The following is a 23,943-nucleotide window of genomic DNA, read 5'->3' on the forward strand; positions in this document are numbered from 1 at the left end:
AAAACACAGTTTTACTATGTGTTTAAAACATTTTTAGCATTATTTTGGTGTCCTAGTAAATTTCACCTTTTGTTTTTTTTTTGTTTTTTTTTTGGCACAAATATGGCTTTCTTTTGGTATCCTAGTGAAATAACATTTTATTTTGAGTGGGTTAAAACAGGTAAATTTTACAAAAAAGATATGAAAATAATTCTCCCCTTGGTTACGCAAATTAGGGAAACACCAGTAAGTTGCCCGGTTTTTTGACTAATTCTCCCAAGTACAGGGAAACCAAATTTGTGTGTTATGTAAAGGTATAATGGAGATATAGGGCCTGAAAACACTCATTTTTATATTGTTGTACCTTTTTTATTTCATATGTATTTTATTTTTATTAAATTCTCCTTTTGCCACATTGATTGACTGTAGCTGACATATCAACAGCTAATAGATCCAGCATACAATGGACCTATTAGTGCTGACAGATTTGTTTTACAGCTCCATAAGCTTCTCTACCCATAGGGAAATTCCAGATGACATTTCCTGTGATCAGTGGGGGAGTCTACACCAGGGCCATCTTAACAACATTATGGGCCCCCGGGCAAAGCAGCGCACTGGGGCCCCTAGATATAGATATAGATATATAGATGGATACAGATACAGATATAGAGATAGATAGATGTACTTGCTCAGTGATCCTTGAAGGTTTTCTTTTGCAGGATTATTTATTCTCATTAAGAGCTGTGCCTATGGGGCCCCCTTGCCTGTGGGGCCCCCGGGCAGCTGCCCATCGTGCCCAATGGAAAAGATGGCCCTGGTCTACACTGCCCGCTGTGCACAAGGTTCTGGTGGCCAAAAGCCTTTACGAATATTTCCTGGCCACTTCACCAGAACCTGAGGCTGTCATTGACAGCTGAGCTCTGTGTGTATGGGTCGGGTGCTGCAGCAAATTTAAGTCCTCTGAGCCCAAGGTTGGGAGAAAGGATTAAAATAATTTACATATTTTCAATGTAAGGACATATGTTCATGTACGTTTTCATTATAAAGAAATATTGTCTGTTTTCATAAATTGTTATTTGCATAGATGTGAATCTCACGATGTGCTTCCAGACAATTAAGAAGCTCTTGTATTATTGCCCAGGAGGATTTGGCATATTATATAGGCTTATAAAAGTAAGAAACTGAATACCAACATTTGTAATGCAGTAATTTATTATGACAGATGCTCTGTATGTAGAAGGCACTCCCCCTACATTATACATGCATAACTAGCGTGTACAAGCCTTGTGTTTATTAGTTACTCACAAATGTGTGTGCAAGCGAAGAAGAACTACTAATTGATTAAGAAAGGAGAGAGTCTGGACCTCCACGAGTTTATTAGGATGCACATTCACAGAAATCCTATAAGAGAAAAAAAAGAAAATGCAATATATTTATTTTTGCCATATCATTGAAATAGACTACATCGCATTGCAACTAGTTTCACGCATGCATCTCTTCAGCAGCCTCATAAATGCACAACAATGATTTTTTTATGTTCCGGTTTTTAAGGAAACTAGTCATTTGTGACCGCTTAAGATTGGGCTTGTGTTATTATCAATGGATGAAGTTGGAACACCTGTCATTATGGCATTAATTGAAACCTATGTTAAACATGTCTTCTGTACTACAAAGAGAACACTGCCCAATACCTCCAATCTAGTACTGGCTAGAGTACAGTATGTCAACATTAAGTAAATAAAAGGGTTTTACTTTACACTGACCTGCAGATCTGACAGGTCCTCCAAAACCTCCAGCAGTTTTGTTCTGTTCTTCTGTATACTATTAATATTGTGCTGGTTTGACATGTCACCGTCACTGTCCCAGCTGTCTGTCCAGTAGGTGTCAATGTAAAGTATGTAGGGAAGGGGGGACTGATAACACCTCTGCCTGTGTGAAACAAGCCAATGATTGTAGTACACAGAAGATTGCATGGAACTGCTGGTGGCTTTGTGGACCTGATACATAAAGAGAACTACAGATAAGTGTTAAGGATGGAGTTCTAATGTACATGTGGGAACCCACCAAATATAGTACATGCTGTGTTCCAATTATAATGATAGATGTTCTAGCTGCTTCATCCATACACTGCCTGAAGATGAAAGTTATATGCCCCAGATTGTGACATCACATGAATGAGAATATGTGTAATAATCACTGACTGACTGATCTTGTGCTATTGGTACACAGGTTGTGTGAAGGTCACATACTGGTGCTTTAGTAGAATTATTCCTGGTCAATAGGGTTAAATGCTTCCATCAGGCTAACTGTTGTCCCACCACTAAAATAATTTATTTTTCAATATGTCTTATACGCAATGTCAGAAAGAGCAGGTATTTCTTAACCAGAGCAGCCATTTGTGAGATGACTCCTGAGTAATTAAAGAGTGGATGACTTTGCTCAGTATCATGATGTTGCTACATAGTAATACAAAATTGGGTGAGGACAATTTAATATTTTTTGAGAAAAATAAAGCCCAGGTTTTGTCATGAGCAGGTTTGTATTTGTGAAGTAGCAAAGTCATTTGGTTTCTTAAGTTTTGAACAACATGCTTTATACAGGTCTTATTAGCTCCTAAATGTCATGGAGCTTACCGGGTGTGGTTTGCAGGGAGATACCGGTGCAGGTGTTACCGGTGCAGGTGTTACCGGTGCAGGTGTTACCGGTGCAGGTGTTACCGGTGCAGGTGTTACCGGTGCAGGTGTTACCGGTGCAGGTGTTACCGGGGCAGGTGTTACCGGTGCAGGTGTTACCGGTGCAGGCGTCACCGGGGCAGGCGTCACCGGGGCAGGCGTCACCGGGGCAGGCGTCACCGGGGCAGGCGTCACCGGGGCAGGCATTCCAACTGGTAGTGGTACTGTGATGATCACTTCAAGCTTAACTGCAAGTGGCATACAAACCATTAGCCATAGCAATCATTCCAAACAAAATTTATTGTATTAATACACCCTTATAAATATCTAGAAATCAAACCCATTACACTTATGGTAGATCAGCTGATTTAGCACGAGCTTTTATATATCTGATTGGATCTATGAATTAAGCTGATATTTAATGTAGTAAATGATGGGGCTGGTTGAAAGCTTCTCTTGACCCCAGAAGGTTGGGGACACAGTATGTGTGTGCAATTTTATTGTAAGATCTAGATTACTTGTACACTACTGAGGAAGAAAACTGCACCAGTTGAGTCTATTTCTTATAGACTAACTACTGGTATATAACCCTTAATATTATTTTAGGGGTGCACTCCCAGAATAATAAAGATATATTAGCCAAGAGGAAGAGAAAAAGGTTCTGATATTGGAGGCACTATTACTAGTAATACCAGTATATCTGTTTCTTTAAAAGAATTAATTTTATTTAAAAAAATAAATAAAATATATCATCCAATAGTAAAGTAGTAATTTATTTTCCAAGAAATATAAAGTTAAATATGTTTGAAAACAGTAAGAAATCTGTGTAACAGAATTAAAATAAGGTAGAAACAAAAATTGACCCCTTTATCGGTCCTCAGTGGTCTCCATATTTTAATATAGTCACACTATTAATTTTCACTTTGGAATATTAAGTTATTAATGTGACTTATGGCAAATGTGTCTCAAAATTAATTCATAAAAATACCTATATTACACCAACTGATGTAGTAAATGTTCTGTATAAATTCATATTCTTTTCATATTGTTCATATGAACTTGGGAGAGTTATCTGTATCTTGGTCCATTGCACTATTTAATTGTAATGTAAGCTACAGATCTCCTTATTACAGATGTAACAGTTCTTTATTATAATAATCTGTTAGGTGGCAACAGGTGTTCTTAGAGCCGTAATCATATGAAGTTGCACTTAGATATTACACCAGCAATTTCCTTTGTGTTTTCAAAAAGTATATTATTCTAGACCTTATAAGGTAAAAGTTTATTATGTCAGCACAGTTTCTTAAATTCTGTTATTATTAATCATGGATTATATCACCACAGTTTTTACAGCTTCTATAAGTTATTTCCAAGTCATGTGACTTTTATTCACCCTTTTCTCATATTGAAAAAGAAAAGCAAAACGTACGTTGTAGGATGCGCTATCATAGACGCCCTCTATGCCCTCAATGTGTCTGTTAGTAAATTAATGGGAAATGCTCTAGTGGTGTCTAGCCAGCAGCACATAACATTAATTCTTTTAAAGATACAGACATAGATCAGTAGATTGAATGTGAGCTATTGTACTGGTATTACTAGTAATAGTGTCTCCAATATCAGAACCTTTTTCTCTTCCTCTTGGCTAATATAAGATCTAGATTACATCAGCAACTGTTATATGTTAACTGTTAGATGTAATAGGGATTGAATGGGGGTATATCATCAGTAGGTAAGGTTCTGCAGATCTCAAATAGTACAGGAGTCTAAACGAAGGTTTGGTTCATTTGTTAACATGTTCAGGCATTAAATATGGTTTACAAGTACAGAAAATGGGGAGGAAACCTGTATACACCTCCCATGTTCAATATGTGTTTCAAGTATATACCACTAGCCCAATAAATCATACTTACCATTGAGGTGACTGCAGAATCCGTTAACAAATTTTTTGACAAGTGCATGAAGTATGGTGGTGAGCTAAAAAAAAAAAGCAAAAGAAAATAAGAACAAAAGAGACTATAAAGCAACAACCTTTGTCGCCCCCTTGAAAAGAAAGTGTAAGGTAATATTCTCTGTGTCATTCCTCTCTTCCTCTATTAAAGTCAGGAGAAAGTTACTCTGTCCATAATACACAAGTACCAAGAGAACAGGAAACAAGAAACATACTCAAATGTTTGCTTTCTGTTTTAATAAGAAATCACCAAGGAGTTTTGTGTATAAAAAAAGCACAAGGTCAGAGAAGGGGTTATATTGTCTACTTTATATTGCTCTACAGTATTACAATATAACTGGGAAGGTAAAGACTTGGTAAAATGGTCTTGTGACCATCAATTCATCATTTTTAGATTTAATCATACATCCAAACCATTTTTTTGCAAACAAATTTTCAATAAAGTACTTTTTTTAACACGAGGTTTGTGAGAAATAAGTTGAAAAGATAGCGCTTCATATTACAAAGGCAGTCACCTGTAGAAACAACACTGTATGCTTACATCACATACAGGTTACTACAAACTGTCCTGCCCGGCCTTCCCCCTACACTGAACACAGCGTAAACACGGTTTAAACAGTTATTGCTATCGGTATAATTGATCCTTGTCAAGGGTTCTCTATTGCAAGAATGTATTTAAATAGCTGATAATAGTAGCAAGTGTCAGTATATGTGTTATGCTCATGACTAAAAATGAGGATCACATTTGTAAAAAGGGGGGTGGTAATGGTATGCAACAGTCTTAGTACTTACTTCAGGGCATTCACAATTCTCAGGTTTAGGGATCCATTTTATAGATTTAAAAAGAACACTAGAAACAAAGAAAGTGATAATCAGTACTAATCCTTCACATATGGTTAACCTTCAGTTATTCTTTTATACTTATTGCTGTGGAAGACTATTTATTAGCAGAATACAATATATGGTCCAGAATATGAGCATAGTACAAGTAAACTCGTCCCATATTTTTCTTTGGGAATCGCAACAATTTTTAAAGAGAAACAACGGTGTAAAAATAAACTTAAATATTGTACACAATAGCGCTATAGACAATGTCTCAATTTTTATATAATTCTAACTTCTGGTGTAATGACCTCAAATTTGGATAACTGGGGATTGGATTGTATAACTTTTAGGAAACAAAACAGGCATGTATTGAATTTTATGTCATTGTCACATGGCTGTCCAGATTTTTCATTTAAAACATATAGTAATTAACTTTCTATTCCTTTCAAAATTACAGTGACAGGGACATTATTATACATTAATGTGTCCTGAGTTAGTCTTGTTTTTCCTACGCACACACAATGTCACTGGCATTATGGAAGGTTGGTCAGTAAATGGTAAGGAGAAAAATAAAATGTTAATTTGTGGTGGTAACTCTACATTAATGGGTTAAAATTGTGTGTGTTTTTTTGTAAATTTGTGGCATTGAGTGGGCAAATCTACCGCTGGAAACTCATTACAAGCTGTTGTGACAATGAACTGTAGGTGATAGCGTATTGAGCATTTGGCTTTTGCATGGTCACAGAAGGCCTCGTTGACATTTATAATAGGTGAAGTTTGGGGATAGGGAGGGGAATGCGGCCCTGTTACCTTATAGAAGGTTGTCTGTCACTTCTTCTGTGGTGATAGTAGTTGAATAGAATCGGGTTATGTAGGCGCAAATAGGGAGGGAATTGTGATGGGGCCGGGATAAAGGGATAATGTATGTGGGTTACATATATTGTTAGTTAGAATACTGTCTGCAATCGGATTGGGTATTTTTGTGCGGGATTAATGCCGTTTGTAAAAGCAGTATCTGGCAATTACATCTAATATCCTTTTAATTTATGCTAGGAAAATAAACTACATGTAAGTAAGGATACATAGAGATGTGCTCAACAGGTTTTTGTACCTTTAAAGTCAAGTTAAATCCTATTGTATTTGTAACATTTTAAAAACCAGAATCTGAAAAGTGATCCAAGGTTCAAATGATTCATAAACATTTTATTTGATTTGCTGGTCAAAATAATATGGAAATGAGTCTTACATTTCACTGATTACTATTCCAATATGTCCATTAATGTATGTAAGGTCTGCCTCCACCGTTGCATTCTGACGTGGTAAAAAAGGAGAGAGACATTAGGGCTCATTTTACTAACACAATTTGTACTGAACCATTAAATAATTAGCCTTGTCCTGTCTACTGCAGGCTAGATAATGACAGTAAGGGTCTGCCTGGTTGCTATTGAAATGATGCACCTAAATGCAATTTCATAGCAAATGAGCCCGAGCAACTGGGGAATTTTTTTGATTGGCATATTGGTAATAGAGAAAAGGTGAAACCCCTGCCCTACAATCCTTGTGCATGCCTTTAAATAACATGGGTCCATCCATACAATTAAAATAATTCTATTGACACTTGCTATTCATGACAGGAGGTAGGACAGAGTTGTTCTGTCACTTCTTGCACTGATGTAAAGCTGGGTACACACTACAGTAGTTTCATGCAATTATCTAGCAGATCACACGACTGTTTGGTCAGATATAGCATTAGTGTGTACTCTCGCAGCACTCAGACAGTGCTCTAAGGAGACTGTGCTGCAGCCAGCTTCACCTTATAGGCTATATTTTTTTGGGCTGGAAAATGGCACATTCTAAAATTCCCATGTGACATGATCGATAAAGATTATTCATTGTCAAAATTAATGTTTATATTCGTTATTTGTTGACATCTTTACTTACAACTTCCACAGAGAATAATGTGTCATGACCATTGTGGAACTCTAGACTCAACAATAGTCCTAGCGTCAATCCACTTTCTGATATGATGCATTCTGGAGTCGATATCAATGTCCCACTAATATTGACTGATCCTAGGCCCACACTCTGTAGAAAGGAGAAAAAAAAGCTATTTATAGATACTAAAATATATTTAAACTATAAAAATCCAATTTATGAGCAATATAAAAATGAATGAGATATCTGCGGGTTAGGTGCACCCAGCCACATGAGTGTAAAGGATTGTAGAGAAGGTTCTTTCTTCCACAAGCTGACTCTAAAATGTGCCTTCACAAAACATTGAGATATGGAACTTTACAAAGGAAACTATCATGTGCCTTGTACAAAAAGGTAAACCCCCATTAATGGTATTAATGGAGTTCAGAAGTGATGATCACTAGAATAAGAAGGCACTAAAAGGAGATATAAAGTATTTCTTGTAGTTAGAATATTTACCACCCTTATTTTATTAACTGGTGCCTCAGAGATCAACATAGTAATAATTATCAGGTGCAGCTCAGCTGAACATACACCTTTATTTATATAAAAGAGTTACAGTACTCATCCTTTATAAAGCCCCCCTCCCTTAGCATCAGGTATATTTTTTTTTTTTTTTTATTTATTTTTTTACCTTCCAATTTATAAGGCAGTTTCTCACTATAGCACCAGATTTAGCCTATGTTTTAAGCTGGAGGTATCAAAAGGGAGCGTTATACTAATTACAAATTGACCAACATAGCTTGTTCTACTTCCTGGATGCATGAAAACACCTCTCCCTGGTGTTCCTCAATAGTGAATCTTGCTTCAGCGCTGTATATAAGTTTCATTGCTTTACACACACTACAATCTACCGTCAAAATAAGACAAATATGCCAAATGTTTCTTAAGAAGATAAAGTGATTTCCATAGAAACATACAACATATTTCTCAGTGAGGCTTCAAATAGAAAGTGCAATTGCCCTACCCAATAGTAAGGCTAAGTATGTCAATAAATGAAAACTTGCGCCTATTAAAATGGCCAATCCCTTCCATGTAGGTTCATCTATAACTTGTGAAATAAATAATAGAACAATATATTATGTAAGCATGTCATAAGTCAATGTTATTATTAAGCTATAAAGTTCAACTTCATATGGATAAATATTTTGCTAAAATGTCCTTACCAGGGACACGGAGGGGGCTTTAGAAATAAGTACTTGGTTAGAAGGTGACATCACTTATAAGTTACTTTAATTGGCTGATTCTTTTAATGATTGCAGTCAGTTAATTTCTGTGTGTATCTAGTTTTAGGCTGTGCAGATAGATGGTGATGTGATTAGGGCACACATCATACCTACACAGCAGTTCTGACACTATTGAAAACTTTGGCTGCAATTTACAGCCCTCTTTATGTACAGATCATTATAGTGATGTAATCTAGTCACATATAGCCTTTGTAAAGTTATTAAGATAGAGCTTCCAGTTCCTGAAGAATAGATTTTTGCAATGCTGTGCTAACTATGGCATGATGCAGGGGGGGATCTAGAAAATTGTTGTACCCAGAACGATTTAGTGGGGGAAGCGATTTAGGCCCTGCCCCCTTTCTGACTTCTGAGGCTGCCGGTGGCTGCATACTATGTGCAGGTCTGCTCGGCAGTGACAGGAAGGGAGAGTGTGCTGCCTGGCTGCTATGATTGTGTTTAAAACACAATCAGAGCGGCCGGGCAGCACACTGTCCCTGCCTATCACTGCCGAATGGACCTGTACATAGTGTGCAGCCGTCGGCAGCAAGCCCCCCCCCCCCCTGGATCCACCACTAGCATGATGGGGATCCTGCTGTTCTTCTGCCAGTTTGGAAAGGGGTCAATTAACATAAAAAACTGGATGCTTTTATTTAAAAGAGCTATGAATAACATTGATAAATACATATATGGAAACATTTTAGGATCTTATTAGAACTGAAGATAATGGAGATAAAGTTGTGACCATGGAAGGAGTTACTGTCTTACACACACCCGCTTTCCTATTAGATGTCAATTCACTTTTGGAAGACAAACTTCTACCAGACCCAGCATCATTGTTCTATTTGACCATCTGTAATACATCTTAGTGAATTGTCTCTCACTCACACACATTGATCTTTTTTAACAACTTCATATAAAACAGTTGCATTGTATTGTGTCTGGCCAGCTTTAGGGTTTAGACCCTGTTGTGTTTATATTACACGTTTTTCACTTTTTTTGAAGTCCTATAAAATGCATGTACATGGATGTGACACTAAAAATCACTGCTCCAATTGAGTCCTTACCTATTTGCCGTTCTAGCTGCATTACATTTTTTTAATGCTAATTATTCTATTTCAATGCCTATGATATGCATTTTAGAGATGGGTTTATAATTTTCAAAGACATGTATCCAACACGTATGGTATCTATGCATTTTGACTAACGTTAAAGCTGCTATTTCCTTTCTGGAAATATGAAATTGTGAACTCAAGGCAGCAGAAGAATCCAGAAAGGCCGGGCTTCAGAAGTAGTACGGAGCTATAGAGAGGAGCCAGGACAGGACAATTGGATTTGAATTCCCTAATTAAAGAGCTATCATTCATGTGTCAAGGTTAGGAAACATTTCCAAGTGAGTTGTTTCGAATTATATCAGATCTTTCCCTACTTTTTTTTTTTTTTTTTTACGCTTTAATCTTTTTATGCTTGCTAATGTTACATAATCTCTTACACAAAAATCATAAAGAAATGTTATGTTATTATAAAAATAAAATAAGATATCAGAAAAAAAATATTCAACAGTGGTCATTAAAGAGAAAGGGGCTTAAAGGTCTATAAGCTTTGTAATTCAAATATATACACATATACAACCATACAGAGAAGCATGTATATTACCTGTTCAAACACTACTTTGCCAAGACCCAAAAACGAAAAAATCGAATTCAAAAATTTTTTATGAACTAACATTGAATGTGATTGACCTTCATTCATTTTATATGCAATCGATTCCCAGGTAATTTGCAGACTCCCAATAAAAGTCTAGAACACAAGATGATGATGATAAAATTGTTAATTATATTGTGAATTCTTCATTAAATATTCAAGGTTTATAAATTGTTTAAATGTGAAGCTTTATAATTTTGCTCTTTTATGGATAGGTTTGTTCAAGTGATGCAAGAGTTGTGTTGCACATAGCTCACAGCACAACATTATATACAGCTATACTGCTGAAACGTAAAGCAGCATTTGTAACAATACAATTTATAGACTAAAACATAAATATAAGACACTATTAATATGCACTTTTCGTCCCACTTAAAGCCACATTTTCTCCTTTATCCAGTAAAAGTTGCAGCACGGTGGCTTAGTGATTAGCACTTCTGCATCACAGCACTGGGGTCATGAGTTTGATTCCTGAGCATGGTCTGTGTGGAGTTTGTATGTTCTCCCCGTGTTTGTGTGGGTTTCCTCTGGGTGCTCCACTTTTCTCCCACACTCCAAAAACATACTAGTATGTTAAGTGACTGCTATTAAACTGACCCTAGTCTCTCTCGGTCTGTGTGTGTGTATGTTGTGGAATTTAGACTGTAAGCTCCAATGGGGCAGGGACTGGTGTGAGTGAGTTTTCTGTACAGCGCTGCGGAATTAGTGGCGCTATATAAATAAGTTGATGATGATGATGGTTTAGCTAATAGTGTGTTTAATATAGTGACAGATAGAATCATTGTGTTTTGTCTCCAACATTTGTATAGAAGGCTACTGGTAACGGAAGCAGCGGTTAAGAAATAAATTGCAAATTTTAGTACCACATAAAAATATACTTCATGGTCTGTTTCTTCCTTTTCCCTTCTACCTTCTTAATTTCAAGTGATTACTCCTACACAAAAATATGAACATAGTGAAACTATTTGAACAAGAGCTTTTAATCTGAAAGCAAATGAGGGAATTGAGTGCAGACAATGTTCACAAGGTATAACCTGGTTAAAGTTATAAATACAGGAAAGGGATTTTGACAAAAAAATTACTTACAGTAACCCTTGAAACAAGATATCCAGGCTTTGATTCTATGCTTGTGATTTCATTGTGACATTGTAAGTTGTTCCCAAGTGCATATACAGCTGCAAGATACAATAGGAAAAGCAGGTTTAACACAATCTATACTAAATGGTTACAATGACATAATATTTACCAAATAAAATCTAGACATACATTGTGTTTGTTTTATATCTCTGCTCTTGTTTACTTTGAATTTAAATATCCGGTGTGTGTTTAAGAGAAATTATATTTAATTTGATATTGAACAGGAATGTGTGTTCTCCTCTGTTCTAGTCCACTAATCTCCCTCCCAAAGAATAAAGTTTAAATTGGTAACTGAAACATAAATCTTCACAACTAATACATCTTGAATGACAGAGATGTGTTGTTGTCGGTGCCTGTCCTCAGTGCGGGGCTGCTCTAATGCACTAGAATAGTCGCCTATGTGAGTACAGTACTTAGATGTGAGCGACCGTTCCAGTCAGCTTGTGCAAATTCTTTTACACCAACAGCCATAGTGAGCTATTGATTCATTACTTGGTTGTAACTACTCAATAGTGCAAACTCTTGTTTTATTAGGAAAAATTAGCTTTTTAATTGGTGCAGCCAGGGTCTTTGCTGCATTACTTGTAATGCACCGGATAACGTAACCATGAGATTAAGAACCGCACTTTATCTAAATATACTCAATATTTTGTATAGTCAGTCACTGTAGTATAACACCTGGTGCAGAGCACTCCTTGTTATCTGGATGCTCCTGAGGGATTTTGTAAACAATCCCCAAAAGTGTAACCACTGCAAAGCAACTACTGGAAACTAATTTAAGAAGAAGACAGAATCCATCATGTAAAGTTACATTTTTGACTATTTATGTCATACATTTGAATTTTAAATTACTCTCATCAGCATTGTTTCAGAGGAAACACTATACAATATGGAGAACACAGCTGCTAGTTGAATAGTTATCCTTACCATTGAAGTTTTTGTTCTGTTCATTGCAGGTGTTTATGACTAACATTAAGAAATCATTAAACTGCAATGTAAAAATAAGTTTGTTATTCACACAGTAAAACGGCACAAGTAAGACACCACTTATTTACTGATGAATGGCCATTAGAAGCTATATAATACTCCCAAAAGATCTATTTGTAAATAGAATTTCTTTCCTATCTCTTATGGTTGGTTATAGACACCATCTAGCAGAGTATCTATTGGTAGCTGTTTCTGAAGGCATACACCTGTCCGTCACCACCTTGTCATCTATCTTACATCTTCAGCAATATATGCCCTTGTGCCTAGTAATATATTTATGCACTTTTAATGGAATTACTTGCAGAATATATTTATTATTATATTTTCCTTTTGTTATAAAGAAACTTGAAGCAATTTGCAGCATTGGGTACATCATTATTTCCAGTTGTATGTACATAGAGGAATAAACCTAGGCATGCTACTTTACAGGATTGTGCTAACTGAATACACGCAGTGCACAAATAAATCGGTTAAAAATGAGGTACATAAAGGCATTATCATTGTAGCTTTTAACATGCATACTTACCGGACCAATTAGAGTTGCTTTTATGTTTGAAACTAGAAGATTTGAATTTAATGTTAAAGATAGCGCTAGTAAACTGTAAAAGGAAAACAAACATCAATTTATTATGTGCACATCTAAGATCGAGAGACTAATATTCAGCAAACAGATGTTGTATTGTCCCTATATATGACGATGTTTCTATGGTGGTTATGTATTGGAAGGGGAAGAAAGTTCTTCTGCGGAAAAGAGGTCAAGGTGCAGGAGAAAAGCAGATACATTGTCCTATTGATAATGATTATCTTCCACACTAGAGTCCTTTAATCGATTTTATGTAGCAAATGATTGACACAGAATGGCCAAAACAAGATAGTGGTGTCTAACTTACAGTAAAATAATATTCTTACAAAAATCTGCTACAAAAACTAGTGCTGGTGCTGCTTCCTGTAGTATGGATTCATAGTTTGCTGAGAAAAAAAGGAGAGGGAGACATACTAACTAGGGAAGGCACACCTCATATGTGTAGTCAGATAGTCATTTATTGAGGATTAGTATATTCCAAAATAATTTTCAAAATAATTTTGGTATATACTAATCCTCATTAAAATTACTATCTGACTTCACATTGTCCTATTGTTCTATATTTCCTTCCTCAGATCCAGTGTGTGTTCACATGGATGTTACTACTCAGAGAAATGTTCACAACAGTATAAAATATGTGTTTTACTAAAAACACATTACTATCCCCTAACAAACAAATGTTAAAGTGGTGCATTGTAACATAGGAGCCAATTTTTTTTAAACGATTGGGGGTGCTCACGTTACCCTCTCCCCCACCCCCCCATATGACTGAAATGACATACATATAAAACACATCATATTGGGGTGCTATAGCACCCATAGAGTTGGCTTCTATAGATTCATATAAATATTCTCAGCAGATGCCCAGTCTTTCCACATGCAATTCTGATCTAGAAAGAGAATGTTTAATGCAAAATACTTCAAGTATGAGTAGAGTTACTTGTGTCCTGTGCTGCTTAGTACAGTTTGCTTTATTCTTCTGCAAACCTGTAAGGTGGACTAACCATTGTTAAAATATCCTGCACTGCCCTCTGGTCCTCTTACCTGATACCTAATACCAGATGGCAAAACAGCTCACAATGGTGAAGGGCTCAATACTCTTAGCCCTCTCACTGGAGCAAAACTGATCCAATCACTGCTCCTGGCTTAAATTCGTAAGAGAGGAGGGCTGGTTATACCATATTGGGGTCATCCCAAAGTGGAATCCTGTGGCTTGTTTTCCCATAATACCGATCCTGATGCATCCAAATTAACAGGAAACGTCAGAATCGGTAGCATGCATGGATTTAATGGCATGGAGAATTTTCAGGTCAATTGCTGTTCTTGTTTTACATTTCAGAATTATGGAAGTATTAACTAAGAGGCTTGCTGTGCATAATAATACACTTGGGATACGAAGCTTGGATTAACTGATAATCCATGGCTCAAGCAGACGCCAATGCCCCTAGACAGTGTTACTTTGTCACTGGTCACTACCTCAGTTTGGGCTGTGTGATATATGTGATCTCGGACTTATTGAAGAGACATCATGAGGACTATATTTTGTGCCCAACACTAGACTAAAAAGTATTACTGTAGGAAATCAAAAGGGCCACATGGTTTCCTGGGACATTCTTCAAGTAGACGCTACACTTCTGTACATTGAATACATCTATTTACATAAAGGTTAATGCGACTGCAACAGAAATTTTCTACCCTATTTATTAATTTACTATCAGTAGTCTAATTATTGCTATAGTTATTGCTGTGGATTGTTTTCACACATGCATATTATATAAACTGGGATTCAGATAAATTACACAGTGTATTTTGCTGGTTTTTAATAATATTTTGACAGTTAAAAATACATTTATTTTAGTAACTTTTGAATAAAGGTTATGCAGAAACCATATTAATATTCCTAGCATTGCAACACAATAGAAGCAATACATTTAATTTCTACTGTACATTGAATACATCTAAGGTCCTATTTCTTGATAGGATTTAAAATATTTGATTTATAACCTTTACATATCTCACTGCAAGCTATTGCCCTTTTATATCAGCCAATCTAAATTTATATAGACAAACTACATAAAATCTTTTAAGGGTTGTACAGGCAGGAATTTTAGCCTGTATAGCAAAGCATGTCTTCCAGCTTGAGAAAAACATTCTGACATATGCATATATACATTTCAATGCTATTAACATATAAAGCAATATGCATTCAAGGTTTGTTCATTTTTTAAGTGAACATTCTGAGAGATCAGTTATATAAACAGATCGGAGCGACCAGCTTGCTAATTGTCCCATTTTAACCTGCTTCATCTAGATTTAAGAAGAAAAGTTTGTGAAAGTGTATTAATGCTTTATGCTTAGATAAGACACATGACACTAAATGTTAGGAACCTATATCCTAAAGCTCACTTACCCCTTTATCTTCACATCCACAGATGCCGTACCGAGAAGAGCCAATGAAGCACATCCTCCTTTAACACTCAATGTAATGTTAGCCGTTATCGTAGCATTAACATCGACCAAAGGCTTACTTTAAATAGGAAAAGTCAAACAAACTGTTAATGAAAATATTTTATTATAATATTGATTTATTCATATATTTATATATTACGCATTTAAATATTTATCGTGGTTAATTTGCAGAATCTGCGAGAAATGAAGTAATAAATACTGTATAATCACAGGATTACAATGATATCATTATATTTTGGATCAGAGGCTCTTGACTTTCTTCCTCTAGGATCCATATTATATTTGTCAATCATCTTTGAGTCCGTGGTGGAACAGTTTACATATTGATTGATTTTATTTCCCTTACTTAAGTGTACAAGTTTATTATTGTTAACAAATCTAACTAAAATAGATACACGTGTTATACTATCCTGATACATTGCAACTTACACTTTTTATGATTGTAGCAAACATTAAAATATATTTACTTACTTTCTTTCCTTTACCAATTAATAAATTGACCTAAAGATAGAAAGTGAGTGATCCAAAAATATACAGATATGTAATCTTGAGCCACCTAATTTACTCTTGTATTAAAGCTTATCAGATGGTTCCAGAGATAACATCCTGGACAGATTTGAAAAATCTTTTCAATGACTAGATTTGTCTAAATATATATTTTTAAAATATACTTACCCTAAATTGCCCAATCTGATCACAGCATGAAATGCCAGTCCATATTTATTAGAAGTGGCATCATGTAGTTTGAGCACCACCACTTCTATTTTTGCGTCTGCAATTGCGAAGCTGGCAGAAGAAAGTAGAATGATTAATCAGTGTGAGTGATAAAGGCATACTAACCTCATATGAGTTATCTAATGGAGTTATAAAGAAATACATTTATAAAAACATTTGTACATAAAGGCTTTCTCTTCATGTGCTGACTGTGTCTGATACAAACAGTAATTAGACATTTTGAAGCACCACCTTTGTTTTGTTGTCAGAAAACACCTTCTCTGTGTGTGTTACCACCTGCCACCCCCTCCCCTTTACTTTCTAATTAGACATCTGTCTACAGGGAAGCGGGGCAGGACTGGAGAGGGGCAGGTATCAGAAAGGACCTCCATGGATCATCTTTGGCTTTTGTTATGTGTAAACAATTTCATTGTCTCCCACAGACATGTCTCTAACCTGAGACTTTTCTGCACACATCTCAAATAAAGAAAGATCCATTTTGTGGTTAGCGCCTCTGTAATGTTTGGAGGTTTATTTCACAATTTGATTTAGCTGCATTTTTTGTTTAGTTAGACATTTGCACAATGTTTGTCATAAGGGAAGGACGTGGCACACAATTCTCCCCTTTTTAGTAAGAAGAATGAAAAGAGTCCCTAGAGACGAACGCACTTAAGCAGCATACTTGTGTGTTTTCAATAGCTTGCACTTACCCTTTAGGGTTAAATTATCCTGGGATCAGGCTGACCAATAGGGGAAAAAGTGGGAGGGCTGGTCACATAGATAGATATAGATATATATATATATATATATATATATATATATATATCTATCCATATCCCCTTGGAAAGAATCCAGATCTTTCTGCTTCACGAGATACCGCCCACCCACCCTTGGATTCAAGTTCTGTTGGCTTTGTGTTTTAATCACTGTTTTTTACCGCGTCTCAGAGCAGGCACAGTAGGTAGGAAGGGCACTGCTGGCAGCGGCTGATGAATACGGCGCTATCGCTGATTGGCCTCAGGTCACTGCCCCCTTTGAGGTAAAGCGACTCTTGGTCATTTTTGTGTGAGGGATCCGTTAATGTGAGTTGTGAGGGGGTGGGGTCACCTGCCGCCAGATTTAGCGCCGGCCAAGCAGTTAGGGAGTAGCCCGGTTTTTTGTTATGTGGATACAAGGCCAGTTGCCATGTTCACACTTGGTTCAGCTATCAGTTGTTAGCTGTCTCGCAGTGCACTTTATCCGCCACCAGTTCAGATAAATAAACTGTGTCCTAATTTTGCCACGTATTACAGTCTCTGTGTCGTTGTTTTAGTTATGTTAAGTAAGTAATGGAAGATTATACAAGGTATGGGAAAGGTTTGAAATGAGGCATCCAAGTTATGATGGTTATGTACTGGGTGTCTTTTAAATAACAATCTATTATTTGACACTATACCAATCACATAGTAGTTTGGCCCAAAATACTCCCCTGCTTTCAAGTGTTTCCTTTGCCAGTTGCTGTCAAATACAGCTATCAATATAACACCAGGTTACATACTACCTACTGTAAATGTTACTAGGTGCAGTTTTTTGGTGGTTAAGGGGGAAAGAAAAAGAAAGAAAGAAAATACTGATAGGATGATGAAATAAAGTGTCCAGAGTGTGATATTCATCCATGAAAGGACATCTCTTCTATTAGCAAAATGTAGTATTTTGCTCTTTTACCTTTTGAGTTACATCTACCAATTATACTCAGCTGTAATAACTATGGTCAAGCTAGGGGTGATTTGAAATGACTGAAGAGATCATTGACAGCCCACCAAATGGAACCAGAACTTGTTTGCTCAGGATGATCAACCTTCCAACCACCAGATGTGACATTAGTGGACTAAACTGTTAATCAGAATTATTCACTCACAATAGTCCACAATGGATCACTATTGCTGGCACTGTTTTTGGTGTGGGAAGGCTACAGTTGCTGAATGCTAAGAGAAGATGGCACTTGTGAAGATAATATGAAAAAGCTGTGGGAATCCTGAGAAGATACTAATTATGTCATTGCTGTGTCATTGATAACACATTCACCACATGCATAATAGAGAAAGTTATGTTTGGTTTTTCTGATCTTCTTTCCTTATTTGTTTAGTATTGTGTGACTGTGTCCTTCAAGCTAGTCCAGCTCTGCTAAGCCTGTGCACACACTTTGCATTATTACCCTGCCCCTTCACCCGCAGTTACAATTATCATTATTCTCATAGTATGACGTATGTATACTAAATGTATTTCCAACATTAATTTATTTATTTTTCTCTCCTTTGAGAACTTACTTTAAAAGAGAGAGGGAACCGAGAAGCTTTCCAAGATTAATGTTAGACAAACTAGGGCTGTGGTGATGACAATTGTCCTCAATCTCTGAAAATAAGGTGAAATTTGAAAATATAAGTGCAATTTATTACTAAACATTTTGCAGCAAATGAAAATGCACAGATTATTATAGTTATCTCTTTAAATTACGTGATCCCATATGTGCTTCAGGGGCTGTTCTAAGCAGAGAACAGAACAGTAATTATAGGTATAATTGTACCTTGAGAGGGTCTTGTTATATTCCCTGCTCTAAACATGCATCATTCTTACACAGCTATAGGATAGAGTCGCACATTGATAACATTATCATAAACAATGACTGAACACTTCTATAGCTTTACAAAGAAATAATAATTGAACACAGCTCCTCATTACAATGGAGAAGTCTTGTTTCTCACAAACTGAACAATATGAAATAAATAAATAACCAAATAAGTTTGATGTAAGAACTATCACGTATAGGCACACTTCATACATTTTGCACAAATATTTTGCTGCAGTTCACATCACAAATATTTGGCAACTGTTGCTACTACCCCTCCAGGAGAATCTGGAGGGGAGGACAGGTGGCAAGTGCAGGAGGGGACGTGGTAATGTAATCATGTCACTGTGACATCACGCAGTGGGGGGCCAGGCCCGATGATACAAACCGTATCATTAACCCTCGCCTCCACTTGGGATCCAGTAGGGTGCCTCCTGGATTGTCTAGGAGATTAGGCAGGTGGCACAAACACTAGTGATAAATAATATTATACAAAAGTATGGCAAATCCACTTTTCGATATTTAATCAAGAAAAAATATATTAAGCATGAAACTTACGTTTACTCATAGCATCGTGGGATGTACAGATTGTTGATTCAGTAACGCATATGAAAATGCCCAACAGAAGAACACACAATTTCAGCATCTTGCTGTCTTGTATCGGTCAGAAGCACTAGAAGAGTAAAAGTGTATTGTCAAGTCTATGTTACAGTAAAAGTAATTAAATATAAAAATACCATAATTAAATACCAAATTATAATTTAATTTAATGCTAATTGTATGGCTTTCTTCATCTCATGGCACAACTTATAGGTTAATATATTAATTTCCTGTAAGGAATAGCATCCACATGCATCTCTGCTATTGAAAAACTGACCAGGATTGGGGAAAAATAGGACCAGGAAAGACCAATTTTTTGTGTAAATGTATGTGCAGGGGTAGAATTCTCTTAAGAACTGCAAAACAGGAGCAAGTACAGGATTTTGATATGGGGATTCTAACTTCACCTTTGATCAAAGTTAATGAATATACATACACAACAATAATACATACTAGAGAGGAGATTATAGACACATTATCCCCCCCCCCCTCTCCTTGCGCTTGCCTATCATGATTGGTCCTATAATGAAGAAAGCTGAAAGAAATGCAGTCTCTAAATTAGTGTTTTTCCCATGCTGGTAGATCTGGTAATGCTTAAAGGTGATAATATTTGTCTACGTTTATATAGTTTGTATAAAGGACGAGCAGGGAGTTAGCTGCAGCCTCAAGCAGAAGACCGGCTGAGCACATTCCTGTTTTATTAATGCATTATTAGTTAGAAAGCATAACATGCTAAATTACTAAATTCACTAAAAATTACTTATGTATTGTGTTTAGGGTAAAAAACAGAAATAAGATGATTTTCCTCTTTTTTGGTGGGAAATGTTTTGTAAAATATATCAATATATAATGGTCATATAGAATAGAGCAATTTTTTTATTACTCTTCTATGACATTACTAAAGGCTGTAAAGAGGATTCTGTATATACATCCTGTAAATAATTGCAGTAAAACAATCTGTAAATCTGTAATTTATTATTAAAATTGCTATATTCAAGGCATTGCTTGCATAAGTATATAGGATGGTTTTGATATATTTCATTTGTAAAATATACGAAAACCAAATACATACCTTCCCCCTCCCCCTCCAAAAGCACAAACAAACAAAAACTAGTTACACCTGTGGTGTGTTCTCCAATTTGTGTAGCCCAAATAATTCAGTATTTATTAGTCAGATGCTATAAGCAATGCTCACATGCAGAAAACTATATTTGTTGCTACCCCATAATACAAAATGGTCAAAAAATTAAATTGTCTAGAACTGTGGCATAACATTAATTTCTAACATTAGTTTACTACCTGTGTCCTGCACAACATCACTATCATACAGCCCTGTCCAGTATTTGGTGAATGATCTTACCTGGATTGTCAGGCAAAGATGGCTGACTTTCTGGTAAGTGCAGCTGATAGACTGGTACATGTAGATCTGTCCTTTATATACCTAGCAACCAGCCTTAATCAAGGAAACACCCTAGATTTTCACATGACCGTGTTATTTGTTGTACGTTGTCCAAAAAAAATAGTTCTTGGCAAAGGTTGGAAAGTACTCACGAGCCATTTCCTTTTGAGAAACTTGTACAATATGTCATGTCTTAAACCAAGGTTTTTCATTCGAACTCAACTAACTCATTCATTGAAATGCATGAACCTCATATTGATTCATATTTCACCAATGAATCTACTACAAATCCATCAAACACTTTAATCAATGGCTATTACCCTTCACATTGAGCAGTATCAACAACCTCTTTTCCTTAATTTTTGAATATGTAATAGCTCTGAATAAAACATCAGTAGATTGTTCCAAATTTAAAAGCTTCATTAATAGCCAAAATTCAAGACCCTAATAATTTGGCAGTCTTCCTCAATATCCCTCCCTCATCACTTTTGACCTTTGGTAATTTTAATGCTTTTTTCGCTCCTTGATGTTACTTACTGTTCTACCGGAAAGCTTGTTTTTTTTGTCTTTTTGTTTCTTAGGTGCAGCCAAACCTTTGTAAAAAATGTGTGTCAGCTAGTATGTTTTATGCTCTGGTAAGTGCGAGGCACTATAAGCAGAAACATAGCAGGTGATGTGTTTTACAGCTCTTGCTAGCAGTCATCTTAATAATGTTTACTGTTTTCTTCATTTCACATAGAGGGTGTGAGCAGGCTTTCTAAAAATAACTAGCAGACCAGAGTCTTGCCCTTTTAAATCTAAACCTGCTTCTAGGGACTCAACATCTAGGAGGATCTGACAGGACTGTGCAATGATGCGTGCAGGAACATGTTGAGCAGGACCACCACTAAGTCATGGGAGACTCCACCCCACAGGTTTGCTTGGAGCTGTCCCACAGTGAAGATTTATCAAAGTTTCCCCCTTTCCCAATGGCTTCTATTCAGTTTTATCCAAGTGGGAAGGTTTCTCTGTTCCAAATCTCTTTGAATATGATTTTGCAAAGTGGCCTGCACTACATATGTGGTAGTGCCTTCACCTGGACCTTTATTCTTGCTTGGTCCATCAGGAGACTTGAGTCTTTCTCCAGGCCCTTAATTAGGTGCCTATGTAAACTTCTATGACCTGTTAGCTTGGACTGCAAGCAGTTTGGTTATCTGCACTATTCACTCTTGGATCAGTTTGAACAGTTCATCTTCTCTCTTGAATACTTCCAATCTGGGAGTCACCACAGTGAATCTCTTCAACAGATGTTCCTGAGCCTCCACCATGCTCTCCTTTTGGCGCACATCTTTTGGTAAGGCTAAGAAGGAGATGGGCTTCCTCTCTGGCTCTGTAAATCAGTGTCTCTGTGACACTCGATCATGAGTCAATGCTCTTTTGAGCAGTTGTGCTATCCTAGTCTGGTCCAGTTACAAGATATGATATAAAAGCAATATACATCAATAGGCGCTAGATTGCGTACCTATAACAATTTCTTAAAAAACCCTATGATACAATCAATATATGAGAACTGTCAAATTAAAACAATGAACCAAATAAGTCCATTTAGAAGAAAATATGTATCTTCCATGACATGTCTTTTCAACATAAAGAAGTGCCTCAGAAGCTCGAGATATACCGGTATAATGCAAAGGAAAAGAAAAAACATATATAGTGTAGTATTTCGTGATATTTTGGCATAAACATCCCTGTGTGAATCTCATACCAAAAACAAAAGTGATATAGGAAATCAAGTAAAAAAGTTTGAGTGAATGAAAGAACCCCACACCCCTTATATGAGTGTGCTTACTTTCAAAGAAAGTTGTTATCATCTTCAGGGGAAAACAACCCTTAGTTAAACCTGCTTACTCAATTTAGACCAAGTTGTAGGCTTTTGAGCAGGGCCCACTTACCTCTTTGTCTGTTTTACCCAGTATTGTTTATTACTGTGTTTGTCCCCAATAGTAAAGTGCTACGGAATTCGCTGGCACTATATAAATAAATGTTGATGATGATGTATTGTTCAAACTGTATAATCCTCCATTCATATGAAGAGATCCAATGAGTTACTCCAACTCTCATACATAGATGTAATAAGAGAGAAAGAGGCACAGGATGCATTACCTCTACAAAAATCTAATTTTTTCAGGATTAAGCAATTAAAAACAAAATTAACAGGTGTGGTGTCTCTGTGATCAAATTTGGATAATCTAGACACCTACCAAAACTTGCAGATCTTATTCCTATACAGCAGTTAATTTAAAGGTCCTGAACAGACAGCTGTGTTGCAATGCAGCCAGGGTGAAGGTCCTTAGATGAAGAGAAGAGAATTTGCGACACGTTTCAAACTTTGAACATCTTTTTCAAGGCCATACCATACCTACATCCTGTTTCCTTTTTATTGTCCACAAGATTTGATTGACATAAAATGATTCAGATAACCTTTTAACATAAATTTAATAAATATTGTACATATTTAAATCTTATAACATCTAATAAACAATACAAGGTAATATACACAATTTTTACACTTATGAATCCAAAGAAAACAATAGAATAAAAAATGTAAACAAACACTATTTGATTATATGAATTGAATTATTCATTCAAAGAAATTCTATAAATCAGATCACATAATGCTGTCCACAAATTAGCCCATTGATGTCTATTGCTTTAAAACAATATCTCAACAATTCTCTGCCTTTTGGGTACCTTTGAGCAGTACCACTCTTGCAAATAATGGATGTCCCTTCAAGACTCGTACACTTCTTTCAGAAAAATGTGGTTTGGTTGGACCCTGGTATCTTAGGAGACCAGTAAGCAGTGGTCTCCACACTTAGTTGAGATGGTGAGCAGGATAGGTAAGTGCTCCCTCTCACCACTGATCTCGATCACTAGTAGCATGATCATATCTATTTCTTAACAAACACTTTGCCTTTCAGATCTGCGTACTTCACTTGACGTATCTGTATGACATGATCGTCTGGCACATCTTCCAGTGCTCCCTGTATCACAACACTTCTCTCACTAGAAATAGATATGTTATTACACCAATCTTAGGATCCTCATCCATCAGTTCAGCCATCTTGATAGCAGATGTGAATTC

General features: G+C 36.3%; 1 protein-coding gene across 2 annotated transcripts in view; it reads right to left on the reverse strand.

Annotated features, from left to right (window-relative positions):
* LOC142094976 (uncharacterized) overlaps window positions 1–20,887 on the reverse strand; it is a 218,906-nt gene extending 198,019 nt beyond the window's left edge. The window contains exons 1-15 of one of the 2 annotated variants that reach the window (XM_075177663.1): window positions 20,781–20,887; window positions 19,379–19,493; window positions 18,522–18,606; window positions 16,177–16,287; window positions 15,443–15,559; window positions 12,976–13,048; window positions 12,390–12,450; window positions 11,412–11,500; window positions 10,278–10,421; window positions 7,366–7,509; window positions 6,671–6,735; window positions 5,392–5,449; window positions 4,562–4,625; window positions 2,613–2,899; window positions 1,174–1,380 (exon numbers count right to left, since the gene is read on the reverse strand). In XM_075177663.1, the coding sequence (XP_075033764.1) occupies window positions 1,357–1,380; window positions 2,613–2,899; window positions 4,562–4,625; window positions 5,392–5,449; window positions 6,671–6,735; window positions 7,366–7,509; window positions 10,278–10,421; window positions 11,412–11,500; window positions 12,390–12,450; window positions 12,976–13,048; window positions 15,443–15,559; window positions 16,177–16,287; window positions 18,522–18,606; window positions 19,379–19,466 (1,410 nt within the window). In that variant the 5' untranslated portion in view covers window positions 19,467–19,493; window positions 20,781–20,887 and the 3' untranslated portion in view covers window positions 1,174–1,356. Of the gene's footprint in view, window positions 1–1,173; window positions 1,381–2,612; window positions 2,900–4,561; window positions 4,626–5,391; window positions 5,450–6,670; window positions 6,736–7,365; window positions 7,510–10,277; window positions 10,422–11,411; window positions 11,501–12,389; window positions 12,451–12,975; window positions 13,049–15,442; window positions 15,560–16,176; window positions 16,288–18,521; window positions 18,607–19,378; window positions 19,494–20,780 lie in introns of those variants that run through there. The other variant, XM_075177664.1, reaches the window with a different exon arrangement.
* Window positions 20,888–23,943: the final 3,056 nt, after the last annotated feature.

Source organism: Mixophyes fleayi, chromosome 6 (genome assembly GCF_038048845.1).
Source record: "Mixophyes fleayi isolate aMixFle1 chromosome 6, aMixFle1.hap1, whole genome shotgun sequence".
Classification (NCBI taxonomy): domain Eukaryota; kingdom Metazoa; phylum Chordata; class Amphibia; order Anura; family Limnodynastidae; genus Mixophyes; species Mixophyes fleayi.